Raw genomic sequence first — 10,820 nt, forward strand, 5'->3', positions numbered from 1 at the left:
GGCCAATGAATTAGGCACGGCACTGGGGGAACTCAATACCGGTAAGGCCCCCGGGCCCAATGGTTTCCCGAGTGAATTTTTTAAGTGCTATCACCTACAACTAGGGCCACACTACAAAGCCGCCCTGGAGGCAGCACGAGAGGAGGGCCTACTGCCGGCGGACTGGAGGCATGCGGAAATTGTTGTCTTTTGTAAACCCGGTCGGCCTCCGGACCGCCACGAGTCCTATCGGCCAATTTCCCTTCTGAACATTGAGGCCAAAATACTTGCTAAAGCGCTCGCGAATCGCCTTCTCCCCTAAATATCAGATTTGGTCTATCCGGATCAAGCCGGATTTATGCCCCGCAGGGCAACGCGGCACAATATTAGACGAGCCCACGTGGCTGTGGAGGCGATGTGTAAAACCGGGGATCAGGCGGCACTGCTACTAGCAGTGCCGCCTGATCCCCGCCTTCTTCTTGGAAGCTTGGGGTTCATCGTAGTGGGAGGTTGTGTGTTCTTACCAGTGTTATGTGTCCATTGTGAGCGCTTAGATACCTCGGGGTGATATAGCGCTTTATAAATGAATAATAACATAACATAACATAACATAACATAACATAACATAACATAACATAACATAACATAACATAACTAGCCGATATCGACAGGGCCTTTGATTCCCTGAGTTGGACCAACTTATTTGCCCTCCTTCCACGCCTTAACCTAGGGCCCCACTTTATGTCCTATATCCGGCTTCTTTATACCGGTCTGACGGCCTCGGTGAGGGTGGATGTTATCTACCTAATTCTCCACTCCTCACGTCTCGCATTACGCTGAAGCTGCCTCTTGTTACCCGGAAGTAGCAGAGCTGTGCTACCGGGTTGATTATAACAGCTCTGTAGTAATGAAGCTAGAGATGGGACTAACAGGATGCACGCTAGTTCATCAAAGTGATTGACAAAACTACAATGATTGTGTGCCTTAATAAATTGAAAGCAAATCATAATTTAAATGATCGCATTTGCCCGAAACTGAATTGTGGTTATTTTCTAAAAATCTGTTTTAATCTCACGTTGCTACAACGATTCAGGGGAAGTAAAAATAGAGAAAAGACTTGCATGCTGAAACTGATGTCTCTACAAATAAGGGCATTTACATCATGCTACTTTTACATTTCAGCGTGCGCACGGGAAAATCATGCTTAAAGCTTATGTTTTTTGTTCAAAGTATGGAGCCCTGTATTGGTGCAACTGCATGCTTAAGATGGGCAAGGTTCACTACTGTATAGCACCAAACATGTTGCATATGGCAGATAGGTGGGACTGAGGCATTTTATTGACGACCCTTATTGAATGTTGGCAATCCACATAAGGAAAGATCCACCTGCCATTGGATAACATGGCTAAGAACTGCTCTCAGCAGGCGTTAGCTTTTGTAGATAATCGCGCTTAGTGCGATTATTTCCAAGAGTTGGTAATAGTGGATAGTGATCTTAGCGACTGTTTTCAGTCGCTAACATCTTGGCACGCCCACTTTGCATGTCATTAGCGATGATTATCGCTGACATGCAAAGTGGGCCCCTAAATGCCCGCTATCGCCTATTAGCTGTCGCTAACTGGTGTTAGCGACATCTAGGTAATAAGGCGATTAAATTATCGCCGCTTTAGCGGGAAAAATTCCCGCTAAAGCGGCGATAAGGCCCTTGGTAATATGCCCCCAAGATATACCGCTACCCATACTTCCCAACACGTGCATGAGGGTTTTTTATCGGAGACACTTTGTTTATCTCCTGCATACCCTGTTTCTTGCAGGACAAGTGATCCTTCCCCATTTGATTATTTGGATTAAAATTAGGAAACTGAAGGATCAGGATTTCCTCCTCCCCTTTTGTTTAGTAGACAGGAATTACTTCAAACAGCATTTATACCAAGAATAAGTTTTACATTAAAAAAACAATTTCAAGCTCTACCACACATCCATCAACTTCATCAGCCCAACCTACTGAGTGGCACTTTCACTGTGACCTCAAATTGCGTTAAAGTGTTGAATGTTACACTTACGAGTATTCTGGAACTAACATTAAAGATAAAAAGTTTGGTGGAGTCCCAGCATATATTAAAAAAATCGAAACAAAACTGCCTGTCATAGTTCTTAGCAGGTATAATTTCTTGAGAATAACTTCCTTTTGTATAATGTTGTCATTCATTTGAAAAATGGAAGGGCCTAAAACCTATGGCTCTTGTAATACGACGAACAAGATATCCGTCACACTTGTTGCAGGTGTCCAGTCAGCTGTATCACGAGTGCATTGTAGCCTATGACACTTGTAATGCGGCAGTCATGATAGCCATCACAGTAGGACAGAGTAGCATCTCCGTCAAACTCTAAATGAGGAATGCTAGTTCTCATAAATTCACTTTTGAAGGCCAGTTTCTGAAAGACCTTTACATCTGCACAGATGGTGGGAATGCACTACACAAATACACAACACATAACATAGTTCAGCAATGTTGTTCTTCACAAGGCACTTCAAAATTTTCCCGCCATTTCACTTGATCACCCGCGGCTAAAGGGAGACTTTAACTACATCGTTATAGTTGGCACCTTGAAGCAAAAACCAACCTTTTCAAGAGTTAAATTAAAGAAAGATAAATGACAAGCCATCATACTCAAACAACAGGTGCTAACCATTCCAGGCAAATAAGAGCAAATCATGTCAATTACACCATCACCTAATCAATGTGTAAGCCCCTTCCAATGTTTGTGACTCAATGATATGTAATACATCTTAGGGTCAATGGTTCCAGTGTATACCAATACCTTTTTATATACAACAACCATAGGATACACCCAATTACACAGATGGAAAGTAAGTCGCTTGCCAGGTTCCCTATTAAGTGACCAACAGAACAATTTATGTACCCCTCATTCTGTGGTTCCAATAAACGCAGCAGCCAACTTCATATGTAATGGTCCAAACATCTATTAGCAATCACCGTTACCTTTGAGTCAGAGAATTTCTCGTCACATTCCTTACACTTTAAAGTGTAGGCACTGATTTGAGGAAGGAAGCCAACAGTTTTTTTTTTTTGCCAAACATACACCAAATCCTGTTAAGGTTTAGTTTTTCTTCCATTTCTATTCTCCTCTCAGCATGATACTCTATCTTGTTCCTACCACCACCTTCTATGTAACAAGCTCTCCAAATTGGGAAAAACCAGATCGGTACGGAAGCAGATTGTGGGACTTGGAGCAATAAAGATTACCTGTAAGTAAGTGGCGCATTGCCCCTTTGTTGCTCTTCCTTGCTGGAAACCAAAATCAGCCTGGCCAAAAATGTCCATACCAGCCCCATACTACAGGAGATCACTGTTAGAATGTAGCCACGGGGCTTTCAGGGTGGGACATGGTAGCCCATCCTGATGTGAAAGCAGCCTGAAGTCCACTAGGAAAATGCTGGAAATGAAGACTAGCCAGTTTGGCCCTGCTTCCTTTTACTATGAAGGCATGGAAAAAACAAACACATGTCACCTCAATTTGTAAAACAAATCACAGCTGGAGACGGCTGTGCTGCAGCATTCGACTTTAGCCGTGACCTCAGGACAGAAAACGTACTAATAGTGGACTCTCTGATACTACTTTTGTTACTTTCTCCACCAACACTCTTTTGTTCTTGTGAGAAAATGTCCCATTTAGTGTGGTCACTCCCATTTTTGCAGAATTTTATTGCTGGTTGTTCGATTCTATACACTGGGCATTGCTGTCCAGTGTATGTGCTCTGGCCCCTAAAACCTGTAAAAAAAATGGCTAATCCCTAATTGGTATATTTAACTCTCCTATACGACCATAGGATATGGTGTAGAAATTACACCCATGGCATGAGAAATTAAAAGTCTCCCATGGACTGCAACACGGATTGTGCCATCAACTAGTGTGACAAGTGAAATATGACTTCAGGCCTATCCTGTGTGGCCTAACAGCAGCAGCGGAACACTACTGCACACTCCATTCAAAATTACCTTTTATTTTTTTCACAATAAATGTTATCGTTGACAGGCAAAAAAGAGTAAAGGAGGGTGTCCGAGGCAATACGTTGCATATATAATATGGCATTGGTAAAGATGTCAACTTTTTAAAGTGGATTTGTCTAAAACATGAGGATACATAGGACTGAATCAATGGAAAGTAAGCATTATAAACAAAGAACAAGAGTGTCAGATCGTCTAAGTAACCATAATAAGAAAACTACTCCAATCGCTAAAGAATAGTATATGAACAATAGGTTCCAGTGTGCATACCCAACATTAAGTCAGCATGACAGATCATCAACACTTTGCGCCAGGGGGACAGGTTCAAGATAAAGACCGCAATAATCGGCCCATTGCTTCCATATTCTCGAGTGTTTCTGAGGACATCCGTGTGCCTTGAAAATCGGCATTTCTAGCCCCATGGAAAAATCAAGGCCACGCTTTCAGGCCCCAACTGAGGGCTGAGAAGCTACCTTCCACGCCATGGCAATGTCTCACTTAGCTAAGGTACGCCCTAAGAATAGCAAGTGTCTTTTGTATCTATTACCTCCGATCCCCTCGGTAATGTGAAGCATAGTTAGGTGCAAAGACCGTTGAACGTCCCACCCCAAGAACTCAGAGAGGCAGGCCAGCACCCCACGCCTAAAGAGCGACAGGACGGTACAGTCCCATACCATGTGAAGGAAGGTGCCCTCGGCCAACCCGCAGCGCAGGCACGAGGGAGATGCGATCATCCCAGCACACCAGAGCCTGCAGCGGGTAAAGTATGCCCTACGGCGGTATTTGAATTGTATAAGTCGAACACGAGCTGCGATGGCTGCGCCGCGCGGAGATTCAAGAGCCTCCACCCAGTCGTCCTCGTCGAGGGTACCCAGATCGTCCTGCCAAGCCTCCCTAGTTCTGTGATGTGTATTGTGACTATTAGTAGCCAAGGTGCGGTATAGTGCTGTGATTTTGTGGGTGCCCATCTTGCCCAAAACACCTTGGCCTCAATGGGGTTGATATCGGAGATGGTGTCTTGTCGCATAAGGTTTGGGGAGATGACGTGTTGAAATTGAAGATATTTGTAAAATTGGGATGGGGGCATTTGGAAGTCGGCTTGTAGTTGGAATGACTTTAGGGTCTGGCCCCGGAGGATGTAGCCAACCTTTGAGATTCCGATAGCGTCCCAGCCCGCGAACCACTAAAGTTCAAGCAGTTGTGGTAGGAAGCCATTATGCCAGAGGGGAGTCTCCTTGGTAAGTCTGCCCCACCACCCGATCCTGCACAGAGCCTGCTGCCAGATCACAAAGATGGTCCGGGTTGCGGGCGATAGCGTCCCAAGCGTTGCATTAGAATGTAGAATCATGTGCAGAGATTTAGAGTCCATTAGCCAACGTTCGAGCACATAGGCATGGTCGCGCTGGTCAGCGTACCATCAGTCAATTAAAACGAGGAGGTGGGATGCTGCATGGTAGGTCTGGATATCTGGGGTCGCGAGACCCCCATAGTACGTGGACTGGAAGCACGTCTGTAATGCGACCCGCACAGAGCACCCCACCCCCAGAGGAAGTGGCTGAGAGCTGAGATCAGTTGCCGAAACCATGTTTGTGTTATTTGGTAGGGATGGTTTTGGAGTTGGTAGAGTACATAAGGTAGGAAGACCATTTTAAAGATGGCCGATCTCCGAACAGCGTATGGGGCAAATGCAACCAGGAACCCACCTGTTGTCTAATCTGAGGCAGTAGAGGGGCCAAAGTTTTAGAGCAGGACATAGGCTGAGAGGATGAAAGGAACACCTCAAGATATTTAAAGCCATTAGGCATGACCGTCACATGTTGCGTCCAAGTCCCAAGCTGATCGCTCCCGCACAGAGGCCATAGATAAGACAAAATGACCTTTTTGAGAGGTAGGAAAACCGCCTTTAAAATATTAAATAAGTCACCCCTAAGCAAGTCTTTCTGCCCACTATGTAGAGTGCATAATATTTAGGAGTGAAACATGTGTGACATTAGAGAAATAGTATGTTTTCCCAGTGCTTAGGCCTAAAACGACATTGTCACTGATCAGGCTATAAAAGGTATATAGAAAAAGACAAAGTATTCATCATACTCTTTAATCTATACTTTTTGACCTGCTACAGACTCCATTCAAAGACCTATTTTCATATTTAATAAACATCCAATCTTATTGAGAAGTCAGGTTTTTATCAAATATATTTAGAAAGGTACCTTTACCCTGCCTGATTCTTCTGGAGGCTAATTTGCATTAGCCCTCCAGCCACTGCCCAGCCTGCACTTGGCCCAAATGAGATGAAGAAGGAGGAGACCCTTCACACTGGGAGATAGCTGATGGTTATCGCCAACTACTGTGAAATGTGTAATGGAACCCTGAGACCTATTATTTGTTCTAACATTATCAGCAAGTCATGTTTAAACTCGTACAGAGATTTCCAGACTCGGCCGGACTGTTTTTCCCGATTCCATAAATACAGGGGCGAATTACCACAAATTTACTGATCCTACATTAGAGCACCTTTTTTTTACAATCTTGGAAAAGAAATACTAAAGATCATGATGCAGATGTCAAAGGATTCATTTACAAGTTATGTCATAAATAACCCTCAAAAGAAACCATTGCCAAAACTGGAATACTTAAGAATTTTCAAATGAAGCACAAGCATTTTGATTACCTCGAGAAAGAGGAGTGTTCCCCGAAAAACGTATTAGCTACTGTTTTTGAGAAGTTCTGTTTCTATACATTTTTGAACTAATGTGAAAAATAAAAGTTCAAACCATTTTGATTACCATCACAAAAAATTGGGATTGAAGTTGTTTCTATTTTAAAAAAATAAGCTTGAATCAATCGACCTCCATCAAGACTTTGTTTATAGATGATGGTATCTTAGTGGTAAGGTACAGGAGGTGTAAGCGCTGGGCATTATTCCCTTTAACTGTGGATTGTTATAAACTGTAAGCAAGGTTTGTTTGTTTACTTTCGATTGTCACTGTTCTCGAAGAAGACACCCTAGCATGTGTTCAGCATTGAAACATTTCTTCAAGGTTCTTCCACCTGCATGTGGTATTGCAATCATTCGCAATAGTTCACTGTTATTTATGTAACTAGTTTTTTCTGACATCTACGAATGACATTAGGTCACAGGGGACTGAGTCAATATTCATGTAGTGGGATAGCACTTAAGTGGTAAGGCAGTATGACACTTCAAAAGTCTTGTTTCTGATTTGTTGAAAATATATTTGTTTTGCTCACACCGTGATGAATCTACAACTTCTATCCTTGTATCGGGGGAAATTTCCTATATAAACTTTCGAATTTGGGGGCTGCCCGATGACTTTCTTATGCTACTAAGCATGTGTCCCAATTTCTTATTGATTTTGCTGTATATTTGGGACATCATATTTGTTTCTAATTTTGTCACCTTTCTGTACTGATGGCCTTTAAGACAAATGATTTCTATGTAACCCAGCAGCTTCCACTTTTAATTATCTTGTATTGTATCCTTGAATGTTTACAATAAGCCTTTATAATGTTTCGTATCCCACCCTAGAACTCATTTATTGAGACAGTCTTTTCTTAATTGACTATATTTTTGATATGCTGATTTGTACCTTATCTTGGGACATGCTGTTTTACCACTATCCCAATCCACTCACATGTGGGCGTGCTATTGAGATGATTTTTAAGGTCTTTTTTTTAGGGATAGAGCGCACCCACACGTGTTGTGTCTACTTCTATTCTCAGTGCTTGAGTTGGAGGGTTATCCTTCCTCTGTGGTTGCTTTATCTTAGTTCACAATCAGTGAGACGACTAACAGGATATAAAGTAGGTCAGAGCTGGTATGGTAGCTCAGTGAGATGTGAAGTGAGTGTTCTCTGCTCATACTGGTGTTTAATCTGCAAGTCAAAATTTCTAATTCCAGCACTGACAACTCAGCATTACATCCTTCTAAAGTTGTTAAATTGAATAGTATTACTTTGCATTATGATCATATAACAAATCGGCTGCAATAAGTTTTATATAACATACACTTATTATATGAGAGGACATTGGCAGCTCAGACACGGTGTCAGTGAGGTACATTTAAATAATCACTTTTCATCGTGCCACCATTCATTCATTTCATAAAGTATCTCCAACCAAGCTCTCCCCAGGCCCAAATCAGCCACGTACCTGGATTCCCCTGGGCTGGCAGGAGGTTGTCCTGGTACCAACCCTGTCTGCCACCCCACAGAGCATTCTGTATGTTCAGCATCTTCACCGTTGGTTGGTTTCCATCAACCCCCATGGAACGGAACCGCAGAACTCATGGAGAGTTGGGGTACCCGAGGCGTAGGTGCAACCGCGGGCTTGAAGGAGAGAAAAACAATGGATGTCAGAGGCAGGCATCACAAGGAGGCTAGAAAGGGAAGGACAGAACTGTGCCATTATTATTATTGTTATTATTATGATTATTATTATTATTATTATTAATATTATTATTAAAGGAAACTTGTAGAGCGCAAAGCTACCCAAAAGGGTCTCCCGGCGCTAAAACAGACAGCAAGCAGAGGCGCAGAAGAAGAATGAAGATAGCACGGCAACTTGCCAGAAGTAGAAATTGTATCTGTGCCAGGGCCAAAAGTGTTAGGCAGGTATCATATTTGCATATTAAATCCCAGTCTGTGGGTTCGTGTGGTTAATGTTTTTCTATTTCCCGGACTGACTATATATTATAACTCGGATAATTGCCATTGAGAAAATGTCAAGAAGAAAAAAGGTAAAACTGGTCTGGTTTAATTAATTATTCATAAACGGTATGATTTGAATTTGTTATCATTCCGTATTAATGTGTCCCTTTTATGGCAGTTTGCCAAAACAAAGAATATTGAACTGAACAGAAAATCCGGTAAGGTTCCACTGGGAGTTTGTGCTTGAAATTAAATCCCAAATTTAAAGCAAATTGTGCATCCTACCTCTTTTGCCTGGAAGATTTTTGCCAAATAAAGTCTGTCAAAACTCTTGTAGGCAAATAACACAAGAGAACATGGCAAACCATGCGCAATGTGCACGTGATCCCTCATTCAGAGGAATATAACTTGGAATGATGCTCAAATTCTGCACGCAGTAATTACCAAACACAACAGTATCGGTAATTAGCATGTGGACAATTTATACACGTGATGGCGCATATTATTCATAGATAATTACGGGGCATATCAACAAGCGGCAGCGATAATTATCGTGGCCGCACTCCGTGAAAAATATTATTGCCGACTATCTCTGGTAATTATCGCTATGCTAGTGCTGTATTAACAACGCATAGCGCATTGGCGATAATTATTTTTCAGCGATGTTCCATGGAAAATGGCAATAACCTTACTGATACGACCCTGTGGTCCTATCAGCATAATCCACCCCCAATGGTAAGTATTCCTAAGTCAGCATTTTTGCAGACGTTCGTTTTTGGCGAAAATAGCAGTTTTCGACAAAAACTAACGCCTGCAAAAATTCTTGGGCCTCCTTGTAAATATTGCGATGTGCACATCAGTGATAATTTACCAGGATTACTGCCCAGTGACGCCCACTTTGCATCTCATTAGAGATGCGAGGCGTCGGGAAAACTGGTGCTAACATGCGCTAATGCATGTTAGCATCCCCTTGTAGATAGGGCGATGTCATTTTCGCAGCTTTTTTGGCTTTTAAAGACAAAAAAGCGGAGAAATGGCCCTTGATAATATGCCTCAACGTTTCTTTCGATCTGGTCTGAATAGGCTCTCCACATCTTCATAGTTCGCAGGCAATTAATTACTTTTCAATAGGCCGTCTCTCGACTTGGCGCCCAGGTGAGGATTTCACTTCTCATCTCCAGATGGAGCAGTGGCGGCTCCTCCGCAATGGCGGGGAAGATTTGCCCCATTGCCTAGCGCAGAGCCAGCAAACGAAAAATAAAATGATACTCCAGCATTGTTATTAACCTGTCCCCCTCCCCTCCAGTTAATTTGCTGTGCGATAAACTATTGTTTTAGTATAGTGTTTTTTGTTGTTGTTTTTTTAACTTTTGGCTGTTTGCATCGATATTCAGGTTTATTTATGTCCGGTATGAATATTTATATTGAGCAAAATGATTGGGTTTATAAAATGTGGTCCATAGGAGACAAATAAAATATGCCAGTACAACGTAAATGTTGCCTTTCTAAATCTCAATTTCTTTTGGAGCAGAGTTTATAATTATAATTTAGATGTACTTGCAGACATTTGACGCTAGTTGCCTGTCTGAATGCATACCTTCTGGCTCTGCCTTAGCTGACTCCACCCCCCTCTAACCCCACCTCTGCAGTGTCCCTATTTTAGGGTTCCAACAATTATGGCCATATTTATGACCTGTTTTGTGTCGTGGTTGCACCACGCAATGTGGTACAGGTGGCTTCATAAATCTAGAGTAACACAGCACAGTGCAAATCGCTGCATTGCGTTACTCTGCCCTGAGAAGGTGTTTCATTGGCACTGCGTGACTGTTCGCACGCAACTCTCATGGTTTTTGACACATTCCTAGTTTTACAAGAACTGGTAAACCTGAAAATGTTCCTACAAGATACACGTCCCCAGGAGATATAGTTCTCCTTGTTGCTTTCCCTTTCTATGTGTGCTACATCCTACAGCAAACATAGCTATAGGAATATGCCTCTGGGGATTTTGTGCCGGCAGGTGCCCCTTCCTGCACAAAAGCAATCCTGCCTGTGTGTTTCAAGCCACCATGGTTCAAGGGTGCCTGATTTGTTGCTAGTCCGCCAAAACGGCACCAGTGCACCCTGGTTCAAGGGTGCCTGATTT

General features: G+C 42.7%; 1 protein-coding gene across 1 annotated transcript in view; it reads right to left on the bottom strand.

The window, feature by feature from the left end:
* Positions 1-8,295, bottom strand: part of LOC147701444 (paired box protein Pax-6-like) — a 50,524-nt gene extending 42,229 nt beyond the window's left edge. The window contains exon 1 of the mRNA XM_086930116.1: positions 8,181-8,295. Coding sequence (XP_086786242.1) covers positions 8,181-8,295 — 115 coding nt within the window. The remainder of the gene's footprint in view (positions 1-8,180) is intronic.
* Positions 8,296-10,820: the final 2,525 nt, after the last annotated feature.

Source organism: Lissotriton vulgaris, chromosome 7 (genome assembly GCF_964263255.1).
Source record: "Lissotriton vulgaris chromosome 7, aLisVul1.2, whole genome shotgun sequence".
Classification (NCBI taxonomy): Eukaryota; Metazoa; Chordata; class Amphibia; order Caudata; family Salamandridae; genus Lissotriton; species Lissotriton vulgaris.